The 15111-nt window shown below is 42.4% G+C and overlaps 1 protein-coding gene across 1 annotated transcript in view; it reads left to right on the forward strand.

Moving 5' to 3' along the window:
- PINX1 (PIN2 (TERF1) interacting telomerase inhibitor 1) overlaps positions 1 to 15111 on the forward strand; it is a 65296-nt gene that overhangs the window by 11737 nt on the left and 38448 nt on the right. The window contains exons 3-6 of the mRNA XM_032185242.1: positions 1965 to 2057; positions 2766 to 2844; positions 6315 to 6407; positions 8711 to 8787. Of these exons, the coding sequence (XP_032041133.1) occupies positions 1965 to 2057; positions 2766 to 2844; positions 6315 to 6407; positions 8711 to 8787 (342 nt within the window). The remainder of the gene's footprint in view (positions 1 to 1964; positions 2058 to 2765; positions 2845 to 6314; positions 6408 to 8710; positions 8788 to 15111) is intronic.

Below are 15111 nucleotides of genomic sequence, written 5' to 3' on the forward strand. Positions count from 1 at the left end.
ACTCCAAGACCTGGAGTTTAATCTTTCACCCGTTTTTAAAGGTTCCTTCTGATCTGGTCCCTGAATGGCCAAACTGCAGCGTTATGGGAGTTGCATTCCTCCCCAACTCCAGCATGTACCTGTGCGGTGGGGTGACAGGCTGCTGGTGCTAAGAATAATCTCTAGGTCAGTGCAGACAGCTGCAGACATTTCTGTTCCCACTTGAAAGCAGTTTAGCTTCCACAAAGGAGCCTCAGCAAAGCTGAGATTTGGGCCTGCACATCAGCATGATTAGTGAAACAAACACACGCAACCCACCCTGCCCTGTGATATGTATTTAGTTTTTCTCCTAGATCTCCTCTGTTTCCTTTTAAATTAACAAAATTAGGGCTGTTCTTAATTCTGCGCATGTGTTACAACTTAGTGTAAAAAATAAGCCTGCCTTTAGATTGATCAGCACACAGAAATCTGGCTTCTGTCTTTAATTTCACCGACGATAAGCAGCGATCCCTGATTCAGGGGCTGCTGAAGTCAAAGAACTGGGGTTGGTTTCGCTGGGCTTTAGACCAAACTGTTAAAAGCGTGAGAATGGAAACTGTCTTGTTATGTAAAGTTGTGTGCACGGCCGTTTTGTAAGTGTGAGACCAAAAAGAGGTACATAAACCAGAGTAGAGAAAAGTGCTGATGGTATTTCAGGCTGCTAGCAGCTCCTCTGGATGTGGATAATGCTTTGCTGTTACAAACACTTCGTGTAAGGGTGTGGAAGGAAGGCCCTCGTGGTGCTTTGATTTTTTCTGAGAGTTCCCTCTCGTCGTCTTCACAGTAAGTTTCCTGTGTGCGCTACTAGATCTTTCTCTACAACAATTATAGCTGTACTAGAGGGATTTATATCCCCGTTCTGCTACAAACTCAGACAAATGGAAGCATAGCTTGGTCAAGATAATGGGGAACAGCCCATCTGTGCTCTGAAATTAAGCTGCTTACACTAGTCCCGTTATTGGTTGTGCTGAAATTAGGTCATGGCAGGATGTCCTGCTTGTTTCCATACTTTTTGGTTAGCTGAAGTTTTCAAGGTAAATTTGCCACCCCACTGATCAAAAACCTCTACTGGATCTGTGAGAAGATCAGCCGTGTTCAGGAATGATCTTTGCCTCACCTACTGGATATGCACAGGCTCTGTCCACAGGGCTTCTTTCCACTACTCCACGAAACCCATGAGTACATATTTATTATATTTATTTTATAGATATATATTTATACATATTTATTATGGTGATTTGTTACTGGTGGGGTGGAAAAACAGGTAGATATCAGGAATAATATTCAATTCCAGATCTTTCTTTTCTCCCTGGTTGTGCAATTAAGATAACACTGGGGTTAATCAAAAAAAAAAATCTTCCCAGATTTGAATGCTTCTGTTTTTTTAGGATAGACAAACCCACCATCTGTTTGCTCCACTATCTTCACCAAATCATGAGTGTGAAGGAGATGGAAAAAGTTCTTAATGACCTGCTAGCTCCAGTCCGATCCCTCCACCTCCTCTCACCCTCTCTAATATAAATCTGTTCTGCTTTGTAAGCTCCGTGTGGCATCTCTCTCAGCATTTACGCAGCTGCCTTTGCCATGAGGGAGGTGGTTTTGGTAAGAGGCATGTTCTTCCTATGTAGTGTCTTGTTTGAAAATTGTAAACACTTTGGACTTGCCTAGGAATGTCAGGTGGCTTTCTGATTAATCACCCGACTATTTAACGTTGTTGTTATTTTAGTGTTTGTGGTATTTTGCTGGAGGCTTAAGTAGTAAATTAAAAATACTTAATATCTCGTGTGTGCTAATGCCTGTGAATGAATTCAGTTGCAGGCAAGCAAATGGTAACTTGTGGTTTCTTGCTGTATTTCCTTGCAAAATGTCTTCCAGTACAACGACTCGAGTTGCTTAGTCACTGCTGGAAAATCCTTACTCCTCTTTTACCCTTAAATCCTCATTAGGGTCTTGGTGCTCAGGAACAAGGAAACACCGAGCACATCAAGGTTCACGTGAAAAACAACATGCTGGGTTTAGGAGCATCCATCAATCACGAGGTGAGTGCTAGACCCAGGTAAGATGTGGCTCCCTTTTCAGCTAATGCATCATCTTTGTAACGGGACTTTAGTGAAATCTGTTATCACACCTGGTGGTAGCACGTACCTTTGTGAATATCCCTGCAGAAACTGTTGAGCCGGAGCGTAGTTATGCTCTGTTAAGTATTTTGGAAGTAAGTACCTTTTTGGAAAGGTTACAGTGAATTCTTAGGCTGTTCAGAGAGTTTTTGCTTCTGAAGCACTAAAATATTTGCTTATTCCCTGCTTAGCTTTATGCTTTCTGCCCCTCATCCTGATACAGTCACCTCCCTGACTGGAGTTCAGGTACACAGGGGGAACTGAATGTGCTTCTAAAGATACTTGTCCCAGAATCAACAACTTAAATAACTTCATTGCTGGAAAATCACACTAGTATTTTCTGCCTACTTTCGAAAACATCTTATGCAGACTTGGACGTGCAGAGCCAACAGCAGCTCAGTATTGTTTAAAGGCTTACAAACACAATCCTTATCAGTCCTGCACCTCGGATTGTAGTATGCTGTTGTTAGTATTGCCACCTGTGGAGCTTTGTTGGTCCCTCCCACCAAGAAGGATTGAGTATCCGCAATTAAGTTGCTTCTTGGAGAGCAGAGTTTAAAACCTGTTTTAGCAAAACCTCTGTTAGGGCTGAAAACTGTTGCCTCGTATTCACCTGGGTGATATTTACAGGACAACTGGATTGCTCATCAGGATGACTTCAACCAGCTTCTGGCTGAACTGAACGATTGCCACGGACAGGGTGAAACAGGTAGGTTCATGCACTGCTCAATCAGATGCTGGAAGCTGAGCAGAGTTTCCATTCTCTGTCTTACAAGGCTAGCTGAGGCCCTACCTTTGGGCTGCTCGTAGTATCCTTGCTGAGTACAACAGCTTCTTTTCTTTCTCCCCCAAATCACTGAGAGCTGAAGGACATGTTGCCATCCATGACTGTGCTGAAGTTTGCCTGGATGTGTAGATCTCAGTGGATCAGTTTAATCTCTATTAAAGGCTTTTTACTGGAGAAACCAAACATCAAAATTCTGAATTTGGGAGTTTTATCCAAGACACAGGGGACCTTTTGCTGGGATGTACAACAGCCGTGCTTTTTTCTTTATAAAGCATCCAGAGCCAGAATGAAAGCTCAAAACACAGGCGTTCACCATTGCAGTGCATTTGCCTTCCTTTTTCGTATTAACTATCACATCTGGTTTCCATGCTCTGGTGGTTTCTTAAATACCTACTTTTCCTGTCCTCAAAGAGCTGCTTCTCAGCTTTTGACTTGGAGTTATGCATCTTTGTTTTGAGTGTAGTATAATGTGATTTTTGTAGCCCTGACGTAGAGCACACAAGTGGGATAACTACACAGCTCTCCCGAAGGGGCTATTTATAAAGTTTATTGGTTTTGAAAGGTGTTGTGCAGTTTGACCTTGGTTTGTAGAAATGAACTCATGCTGGGCTGGCAGGTGTGAGCTTACAGAAAGAATTTCAGCTGGTTTACCATCTCTCCTTTGGACTGATACATCTCAAACTCTGATCGTACGTCTAAACAACCCTGTGGAGTGTCGTTAAGCCAAGGGCTTCTGTTTGGGCACAACAACTTGTCCACGTGCTGCTGGTGTCGGAATTGCCAGCTTAATGATTTTAGCCACTCTTAATTCATTCTTAACGTTTGTGCTTAGAAGATCTTCAGGAAGAGGAAAGGTAGGAGGAGGAGGAGGAAGATCAGCTAAAATGAAGTCTCAAGCCTGTTTTCTAATCCTAGAGAACTGGGATTAAAAATCTGAAGCCAGTGCTTTAAGAACAGGTATTTTAATTCCTGTGTAAATTATTCTGGTGCATTGGAGCCCTGATTGTGATCTGCGGCCACACAGTGCTGCTAGCTGCTGTAGTGAAAGTCCTCAAGAGGTAGAAGAGCGTCTTGTAGGGAAATTCCAAAAGTTCCTGTCTACCTCTATATCTAAATCCTACCCAAGTTCCAACTTGAGCCATGAGAAGATCATTTAGGTGTAACTGGTGGGAAACCTGCAAACTGATGAGGAGAGAGCTGAAATGATTTGCCCAAGGACACAATGAGTCAGCACACAGGCAGGTTCATTGAGCAAGGCTGTCTTGTTCCTAAAGCTGTGCTCTATCCTGTAGGTCATCCGTACTGATACAAAGCAGTCCCATTAAATCATATTTCTCCCTGTTTGACTCAGTCATTTTTCCTTAGTCTTTTTAGCAGCTTGGACAAGAGATTTCAGTCACTGAGCACAAAAAGTCGGCTGCAAGTTGAAAAGCCCCGGTCGGAATCACCTTGGGTGATTTGCAGACTATAAGCATTGCTCTGAAACTTGTTTCTTTGGCAGTTGTCTTAAGCTGGCAAAACTCATCCAGATAATTCCGCCTGCAGCTGTGCTGCAGGATCAAATGTTACATTGTTGGCCATCATCCAGTTTCAAATTGCATTAAAAGTCAGCTGAAAACCTTCATTGTTCTTAAATAACTGGCGTAGTTGCCAGAGCTGGATTGCAATTAGAGATTGGGAAGGAAGGGCCCTGTGTTGGTTTGTATGCCAACATTCAAATACCCTTAATCTAGACAGATTTAGCTTTCTTCTCTTATTTTTCTAGCTGAGCACCTGGTGAGGAGTTTTCGATTCTTGGCTTTTTTGCTGGGATGCTGAGTGATGAGGACTGTGTCCCTTTCCCATCTACAAAATGGGGTAAAACACTCTGACCGTGCCTGTCACGTGCTTTGGAATATTTATCTGTATCAGATTGGCTCTAGAAATGCCCCAACTTATTTATGACTGAATTGCTTTTAGACACAGCAGAAGACAGACAGATGTACCAACTTGTATGTTGCCATTGCCAGCACGTTTCTAAGCTCAGTGAAATTCCTTCTTGAAGGCACAAGGCGGTGCTGCTGCCCCTTTCGCTGTAAGAATGAGGTGCAGGAGGAAGCCTCGCAGAGATCCTTTCCTGTGTGAAGTTCAGTACAAGCGGATAGGAGAGCAGGCTCAGAGTGCTGCAGCTATGGTCAGGGTATTTTAATTGTCATGCTTGCTTTCCCCGTAGACCCTTCTAATTTGGATTTTCAACTGGACTGCAAAATCTAAAACTGGATTTTCTAGTCCTTTTCTCATTAAGTTTTATGTGCAACATCAGGAGTAGATCTGAGGCTGCTTTCTGGTAGTAAACTCTCCCGCTGCAGGCTGTAGATCTCTTTTTTAGGTCAATGACTATCATCAGGTGGCACTCTTGGCGAAGTGCTGTAATTCCAGTGCCAGAAAAGCTTGGTCTGCACAGCTGTCAGGGGTGGGATTGTATGAAAAAGGTGACTCAACTTGGGTATGGGTTGATTTCCCTACCTATACCAGTTGCCACTGGCAGGAAAAAAAACAATCTCACCCTAAGTAGCCTTTCCTATAGTTATGAAGCACAGAATCCTGTAGTGAGTACTTCTCTTTGGGACAGGACCATAAAGTAGTTCTTACTGGACTGCAGGTTACCTCCTCCAGAGAATTTCTTGTAAATTAACAGGCTCTGTGGGTACAAAGAGTGTGTCTGAACCAGTAAAGTGAGCTTTAGTCTCTCAAGCTAAGTCTCTCAAACAAGTCCTGAATGAAAGTGGGCCTTAACCAACTCCAGAGACCATTCCCAGTGGGTAACTCAGAAGCAGCCCTTCAACTGAAAGTTAGAAGAACTAAATAATGTAGATGTGGCACTTCTAGCTGGCCTCAGGGAAGATAAAGGTCAGCCTGTTTAATTTCCTTACACAAAGATATCAGACTGTGGCCATATAGGGGCACTTTAAGAAGTGTTAGAGTTGGAAAACTTGCCTGGTGTGATGTTTTTATTTTTTTTTCTCTCCCTTTCTATCCATTCAGATTCAGTATTTTATTTTCTACCGTTTCTTACGGCTTTGTCAGACACTAGCACTGGAAATATTTTGTAACAAATGGAACAACCAATCCAGCTTCTTACTGTAGAAAAATGTGTTAAATTAGACTTTGCCTTTGACCTGCAGTGCTTGTATCTGCCTTTTCAAATTGCACTAGACTGGAGATGAGAAGGGAAGGGGATGTGGCAAAAAAAAAGTCATGCAGTAACATGTCTCAGAAGAAAATTACCATGCTTCCTTCAGTGCTATGCTGTTACAACTTGGTTTTGAAAGAGAAAGTTAAACACAGTGATGTTTGAATTTGGTTGTTAGCCTTTCTCTAACAAGATTGGAACCTGCCTTTTTATTTTTTAGAGTCCTCGGTGACTAATCAGAAGACGACGTTTAGTCTCGAGGAAAAATCCAAATCCTCCAGGAAACGTGTCCATTATATGAAGTTTGCAAAAGGTAAGAGGAATTGTTTCTGGTTCATAAGCTGTAGCCAAGATTAGTAAAGCATACATCAAGGTGATCTGTTACTTTCTGTAGTCTATATATGACAAGTAGAATCTTGATTTAGAAATCCCCCCTGCAGCAACCTGCTTCAGGCTATAATACACTATTTCTCTTTATTTTGGACAATTCTGGACGGCTTTGGGCTGTTATCATTGAATAAATCAATTCCTGCCTGTAGGAACCATCAGCTGACTAAAGAACAATGAATATTCTCAGCGATGTGAGTGGGAAAAGGGCTGGAGAGGTTGACAAAGATGATGGCCAAGTAGCTGTTACCTGGACTGCACTATCCTCTGCAATCTCCAGTAACCCTGCCAAGAGATCATGTGGATAAGATAAGCGATCAGATTAAATGATGCAGGAAGAGGAAAGCCCTCTTACATCTACCAGATACTTTATTGGGTCAATTCGGACAGCGATGGGTGGCCAGAAAATCCATATCAGGAACTTGTGGAGTTACTCAACTTCTTTTCTGGAGTGTGATGGCATTATTTCAGCCAAACCTGCTTTCTGCTCTTGGCCATTGTTAATCCCTCGCTCTGTTTCTCTCTTGGTAATGTTCTCTTTCCACGCACCCCTGTGCACATGGTGGGTGTGAATCTGTGGCTCAGTAGAGGGATGGGATTGATTTCCACTGCTGGTTAATGTATTAAACTTAAAGCTCGGGGTAATGTTTTTGGATAACAAATGCTTCTGCTGAAACAGAGGTAATTGGCTTCTGAATGGAGGCCAGATTCTGATATTGGGGGTTGGGTCTTTTGATGAAGTAATTCAACCTAGAAGTCAAGTGTGTTAACATGACCCTGCCACTTAATGACATTAAACAATTAAAGTGGTTCAGGACTTCAAGTACAGAGACCATGGCCTACTTGAGGTAGTAGCAAAGAGGATTTATTTTTATTTGTTTTTAACTTTTTGCTAAATAGAGGGGGGGTGGAATGCATCTCTTAGGCATTAAAAACACAGAGTAAGGCTTTTGTCTTAGCAATATCCCTTATTTGTTTGGCAGCAGTGCTTCTGTAAGGCAGGCCTCTCTTGGACTGTACCCTCTGCGGTTTAAACCAGGGAAATTCCTCCTTTTCAGGGAAAGAGGAAAAGTTATTTGAAAAAGGCTCATGTTGTTGTGGCCCTTGTTGTTGAAGTCCGATCCTGCTTCCTTTCAGACTAAACAAGACAAGCTCGCACAAAAGCAGGAGAAGGGAGCAGCAGCGATAGAAAACGCAGCTTCCGTTTCTGATGCTGTTTTGTAGCCTCACTGCTGGAGGAACACAGGCACCGCTCACAGTCTTGGCCCTCGCACTTGAATCTGGGAAATTTATATCAATATGAGATTGACAGTGGTGTAAAAAGCTCTGTGGTGACGTCTCCTTACCCTCTGTAGGCAGTCCAAGATCCTGAGAAAAAGGAACAGGTGGAATAGTCAGATGTTGTTTTGAGGTCAGTGATTTTGGAGTCTGACTATCGAGTGCAGGATGATGAGAGCCAAGCAGACTCCTGGGGTGCTGTCAGTTGGCCTGTCTGGACTCATTTTTGTCTCTTCAACTTTTTCTGGCTTTTTTTCTCAAAGAATTCTCTGAGACAAGCAGCGGACAACTGAATATAAAAGCTTCTGCGCTGTGAGCTTGGCCAAACATTTGCTGGCATCTCAGAGTATCACATCACACCCTTTCTGTCCTCTCTACTGAAGTCCTACTGAAACTCTTTGCTTTGCACTTGAAATTGTTTTTATGCTGGGATAATCCAGTGTGTTGCAGAGGTGGAGGTTTTGCTTTTCAGAAGCCGTTTCACGTACCAAAGAAAAGCACCCGCTAAGTAAAGATTTTTATATTTTTACTACGTGGAGGAGATGTAAGTCCCTAACTCTGTCAGAGATGGGGAATTCTCATGAGAGTCCCAAGATGTGCATTTTCTCTTTGAACTTTTCTTGTTTGCAGGAGATTACACCTCCTCTTCCCCTTTAGAGTAAGTAGAACAGGCTGGTTCCCTCATCTTGCTACGCCAATTACAGTGTCAGATGGGGGGAAAACAAGTTGTTTCCCTGTGGACATACAGGGACACAGGCTATAGTTGCATCCCCACCCACACATAAGTTTCCCACTGTATTTGGTAGCCACGGGCAGCATTCACGTAGTGTCTGTAACATGCTGTTCCTGATTTGTGCACCTCCAAAAATAACTTCTCCATCTCTGCAGGCTAAAGTTTGTTATTACCAAATGTGAAGATTGTGGGTTTTATCCTCCCCTTACTCCTTCCAGGTAAGGATCTCTCTTCACGCAGTGAAGATGATCTGTCCTGCATATTTGGGAAGCGACAGAAGACTACGAAGACGCAGGTAAATGAGACTTCATTTTTCTTTTGTTTCCTTGCTTTGTTTTGGTCATAATAAAGGCATATCTAAATGTCTTGCTGCTAATGAGATTACCACATGTTTATCAAAAGCAAGGGGTCTTCTGCCCATGGAATCACTCGTTTCTATGTAAAAGTTGCAGGTGGAGTGCCGTTCTCTGAACTGCTAGAGTGTATGAATATCTGTATAAATTACTGTGATGTAACTTCTGTGGAATTAGGAATCTTCATTACTTTTCATTACTTCAATTTTACACTACTTAGGCAACATACGTTGTGAAGTAGATAAACTTTCCTTCATCTGAAAGTTCCATAAACATCAGAAATAAAATCTGACATTCAGCAGCAACCGGCCAATCTCAGCAAGCTGCTTTGTTTTCACGAGAAGTGGGAAAGGTTTGCTCATCTTTGAGCAACAACAAATAGCGAGAAGACTTTTCCCCAACTTTGTGTAATGAGATCAATGTTTCTGCTAGCATTTTTTATACTATTTATTAGCATTTTCCACTTGTGGAGAACAGATGAGCTATATCAGTATATGAGAAACATGCTTACACTGGGACATGACTAATGTATCCAGAAAGATTCTTTGGAAAAGATAACATCTGGAGAAACACAAATAAATGCGCTGCACGGATGGCACAGTTCATTCAGAGGTCTCTGAAGTCTCTTGCAGCTAAAGGGAAAGATGAGACCTGAAAAATTTGAATGGAAGTTTCTGGAATACCCTGTATGTATCTGACACCTTGCTTATTGTGCATACTCTTGAAAATTGTTTTGTAACTTCACTGTTAGCCACTGTGACATTTGGAAGGAGAAGAATAGGGGACAAATGCGCCGTAAGATCCTGGGCAGCAGTAAAAGTAATAAAATGTTTGTAGTTGTGTAAAGTATAGGTGGAATGACAAGGGGTTGTGAAGAAGAAATTGAGACTCACTGAGGATTCTTCGCTTGGAAGACCTCCTAATATGAAATACAAAATACTTCGGTGGGTGTCTCGGGTTAATTTGAAGGATTTGGTCTTGCTGTTATCCTGTGTTGTGTTATAATTTCAGAGAACATGCTGTAGGTTTTAGAGTTGCTGGTAGGAAAGCTGTTTTGTGGGTACTCTTTAAACTACAAAAATACATTCACAGCTAATTAAATGAGGAAGCTGGAAGAGGCATAAGCAAATCAAGAACTGTCCTGTCTTGTCTGCCACCGTCAATACCAGTGTGAACCTTTGTTACAAGTCACATGGTTTGGCTTGAAAGGTGAGAGCTTGGGAAGAGGCCGTCAGCCACAACAGAACCCATCTGAACTGAACTACTCTCTTGACAGAAGCATTTTGGGACTTCAGGTTAGGGATCTCAGATGCTGGAGGTAAATGTGCACCATCAGAACCCTTTGATTAACACTGCTCCTGCTCAGGTAAATATGCCAGAGATCCATCGTAGCCAGGTCAGTAAGAAACGAGCTGGAGTTTAGTGCAGATCCCCAGGAGACAGTGCTGTGGCTAAAGCAGTAGATTTTGCCCAGATTTTGTAGATTTTGGTTCTTCTGAATAGTTGCTCTCATTTTCTCTGCACGTTCCATATCTGGGGAAATTAAAATAAGTTTGGAAAGTGGTGCTGCTGCTTCTGGGCCTTTATCCTGCAGAACATTTCTTCTTTTGAGAGGCACTGGATATCATACATGCTCGTGGCTGCTGTTTCCTTTCTACCCTCGCTGAGCACTAAGCTAATGGTTCAGGGTTCTGGCAAAAACTTACAGGCTGTTCCCTGTTCATCAGCCAGATTTCCACATGCAAATATAGGCAGGAGGTAATATAATTTGGAGCTGCGTTGTTGTCTTCTGGCTACTGTCTGCTGCTAAGCAGCCACAGGGAGAAAAAGACAGAGGCAGCACAACTATGCTTTTTTTTTTTTTTTTTTTCCTCCTTCATGGGTCAGAGATCTGTGGAGTTTGCACAGAACAAAAAAAAAAAACGCATTGCTCAGGCACTCCAGCTCAACAATTTCATTTCATTGCACCCATGAACTCTCTCTACCCTTCGCATCATGTTCCAGAGCCTGGTCGTTAAGGTGGCATAAATGGAACTGCCACATGAGGATTTGCAGTTCTGTTCCCTTTGCGTGTTTGCTTTCTGTTTTTTGAAATCCCTAGGCTCTGGGCATTGCCCGAACGTGGCAGGGAGAGTGCTACAGCAGCAGGAAAGCGCTGTCATTCTCCTGGAAGCAAGTTGTTCCTGTCTGTTCCGTGCAGAGATAATGTGGAAAGAGCCCTGCTGCCCGTCAGAGCCCTGGGGTGTACCTACAGGCTGTGGAAGGCCCTCGTTGCTTTTAATTGCAGCTCCTGCAGCCACTAATAACACCCGGGTGCTGCAGTTCTTGTTCAGAGCGGATAAGGACAGCTTCCATACGTACCTAGGTGCTACAACTGCTACTACTACAGTCAGTAATAGAATGGCTCGGGTTGGAAGGGATCTTAAAGACCATCTAACTCCAACCCACAAATAAATCAATTCGTATGTTCTGAGTTGTATTTGCAACTGAGATGATATACAGAAATTGGTCCTGTAGCTTAAAGACCCATCTTTAAGGCTTTTTCTGAGGTATTAGATTCTTTTTTTTTCTTCTTTTTCTTGTTTTTCTTTCCAGAGATCCAATTACAGAAGCTTTCAGACTTCTGGAGGTCTCTAGATCAGAGTTGCAGGGTCAGCTTCAAGGTACTTGAGACTTTGTTGAACTAGAGTTTGACCACCTCCCTTAAAGCTTCCGATTTAAACCTCTGACAAAATTAAGTGAATGGACGAAGCATCAGTTGAGAAGTGAGAGATGGGAACATCTGGGAAAAATAAAATTCTTACACTATGAGCGGATTCAGCTGGATGAGCATTTGCAGATCTGTAGGCATTAGGGGTGCTGGAAGTTATGGAAAGGTTTCAGGATGTCTGCCATTGTCTGCTGGCATTATCACTAAGTTTTTCATCTGTAAGAGTTGCAGAGCTTTTCTTATTCTTAAGAGGTGTTGTACCCACTGCTTTTCTGTATCTACCAGTGGCCTATAGTGCTGTAGATCCTGGCAGTGGTATCATATTGATAATGATCAGCACTGTGGTAGTAGGTCTGGCTGTTGGTTGGCTGGTGTTACACCAATTTGTTCCTTAAAGAATGGGAAAAGGGGGTGGGGGGAACCCAGGAAACTCCATCTGTGCTTACAGGCAAGTGGAATCCAGTGCAAGGACTCAAGGCTCGCTGATATGCTCAGGACTCTGACCCCACAAAATCATCCTGGCTCCTCTGAAGTGCTGGTCAAAAACATGTCCCCCTGAACTGCTGCTGTGATAAAAGGTAAAAAATCAAAAATCAGCAAATCAAAAAAATAAAATAAAAATAAAAAAGTGAAGAGATGCTGTTCCAATTGGTCATGTTCAGTCTTTTCTGGTATGCTTATTAGCAATCATTTTATGATCTTGACCTGCACAAGTCTTTGGCAAAGATGTTTTGTGCTAGTTTGATCCGTGGTGGTGTAACTGGAGAGCTGATCTTGGAGTCGCTTTGGAAATGTCTCAGTGGCCTGGCTCCTCTTGTGTCACACTGACACTACTGCAGCAAGTGGGGATGTTGAAATTTGGGTTATCTGCATTATCAAAGTAAAAGGGGAGTTGGCTAGAGGATTGTAAAGATTGCAAAAGAGTGGAATTGCAAGGGATATGGAAGGAAATGCTGTTTGCCCTTACGGGTTGCAAGGAGCTTCTCTAGAAAGGATAAAACCAGGATACTGGGTCTGCTGTTTTGATGGTGTTGGGATGTGTGTTCCTAATCTTAGGCACTTGCAACCTTTAATTCTCTTAAATATTAAACATAAAGGCAGTTTCCAAAAAATGTTGATAAATCATGTGTCCAACTAAAAACTCCTTAATAAACAACACAGGGACTCTTTTTTTTTTTTTTTTTTTAATAAAATAAAAAACGGGGGGAAGAAAACAATGGCTGGGCTTCAGAGTGGAATTAAATTGGAAACGTCTGCAGTTTTTCCCAGGGAGAGTAAGTGATCGAAAATATTGAATTGTAATTATGATGCTCTCTGGGGACGTGCGATGAGGACCTGTTTTGCAGGGTAAGATCTGCCAGACATTTTTTTTTGCCCCCACTTTCCCTCTAATTTTCTCACTTGCTTAGGAACACTGGGAGCTGGGGAGACAGAAAAACAAATTCCATTAGTTCCTATCTGGTTGAACTTCCTGGAACCCCCACTATTTTTTTTGCTTCTCAGAATTTCCTTCCTCCATCCAGCTGTGTTTCCTGATGAAGCCTTATCACTGGAGAAAATACTCCTGAGTGAGCCTGAGGATTTGGGAATGAGTTACAGACAGTCCCAGCTTGGTTGCTGAACAACATGATTCTGGCACTGATTTCGCTTTGGGGGCTGGGGGAGTAGTTCTGATTTGCTGGCGCATTTGTAATAACTCTGTTTGAGATGTGTACAAAACTGAATGTTTTGCATCCATCTCACTTCCACATCTCAGGCTGTTCGATGAGTAATCTGCTTCCTCCAAATTTTTGTAACTTGGATATAAACCTGCGTAAGTTCCCTTAAACTGCCTAATCCAAGTAGCCCGAAAGTCTTGAGTTTGTGGTGATCTCTTCCGTGTTAGTCATTAGAAATGTAACTATCCACCCTGTTGCTTTTTCACTTTTTTAAAAAAAAAAAAAAAATCAGGAAATTGTCTTCTGACACATTTTGCAGAACTTCCTCAACTGACTTACATTTCCCAGCACTTATCAGAAAAACTTGTTGGCTAATCTTAAGGGACATAACTGAAAATCCATTAAAGTCTGGCTCTGTCACTGGCTCACTGAAGCTATGGGTAAGCTGATGCAATTCCCTACACCTCAACTTTCTCTCTGCAAAATACCAATTGAGATACTAACATTTGTGGGTTTGACAACTGGCTTTTAGGCAAGGGACAACTTCAGGGGGACAAACTTTCTTGTGTTTTCTTGCTCACAACAAAAGTCTCTGTTTAGAACTTAAAGGGAACAAAAACCAGCAGAAAAGTTAGTTAATTTTTAACTTACACTTTTCACTGTTCTGCTTTGGAGACTTGAGCTAGCATGAGGTATTTAGGACTCAGAAGCAGAACAGAAAGAGGACATCAAAAACCTGGAGAGAGTCCAAAAGGATTTAGTAAAATGGGCGACAGGGTTAGAGGGCATGTCCTAGAAGGAGAGAGTGGAGGAACTGGATACGTTCATCTTAGAAAAGAGGCAGAAAAAGATGACCTCTCTGCCTATAAATATCTGGGGGCCGGGAGAGGGAGGAACAGAGGAAGGGAAGGGATAGTAATCAGGGTAGGCAAAAGCCAAGAATGGTGGTGGGGGTGAAAAACCTTCAATTAGAAAAAGGAAGACACAAGCTTACTCTTCTGCAGGCTTCCTCATAGTGATGTCAGCAGGGCAGTGGAAGAGTCCCCTAAGGGAAATCCCAGCTCCTTAGTAAGTGATGCCAAGAAAAAAAAAACGAGTTTAACACTTTTAAACCCCCTGGAATGGGGAAAGGTGAATTGATTGAAGTAAAACATCTCCCAACAACTTCTTCTTTGAGCAGCTCATGTAATGAAGCTTGGTTTCCTGTGGTTGTGTCGTCCTTGGATTCTGTGGTCTAAAGGAGATGAGCTCATGCTGAAAGCCCTGTCCATGTGCATGCTGATCTGTTGGCCTTCTCTGTCCAGCTGCCTGTTTTCAGTAAATATTTCAGAGTCATAATGTGTTCGAAATCTCTAAGCTTCTGTTGGGGTGGACTGAAAAATTGCTGGAGAGACAGGAGCACGATGTACACAAATGTCTGGGCAGAACGAATGTGGAAACTTCACTTCCTTAAGAAACCACAGTAAAAATGTAGTTGCTGTCAGTGGGCTCCAGAGAAAAACAAAAGGAATATACTGAGACAGACTTTCACATCTTTCCTTTTTTTAATTACACAAGTATTATCAGGAAAAAAAATGCATTTTAGAGGCACTTGGCATCTCGTGCCTAGGTGCCATTATCACCATGCTACAGAGTTTGCCAGATTTGGGATTAAAATTTAGAACTTCATGCTTATTTCTGTATGCTTATTCCTGTGTGCTTATTCCTGTATGTGACTTCACCATTTCAGCACAGATGTAATGCGTTTTGTTGGCATTAGAAAGAATAAAAATACTTTATCAAGAATCAAGGGAAAGGAACACATAGGTAACAAAGGGTGGGATTTAGCCCCTGACTTTACAGAAGGTCTGGGCATCTTCTCCAGGCTCCCTTTGTAGTGATGAGACACTAGTGCCTAA

Source organism: Aythya fuligula, chromosome 3 (assembly GCF_009819795.1).
Source record: "Aythya fuligula isolate bAytFul2 chromosome 3, bAytFul2.pri, whole genome shotgun sequence".
Classification (NCBI taxonomy): domain Eukaryota; kingdom Metazoa; phylum Chordata; class Aves; order Anseriformes; family Anatidae; genus Aythya; species Aythya fuligula.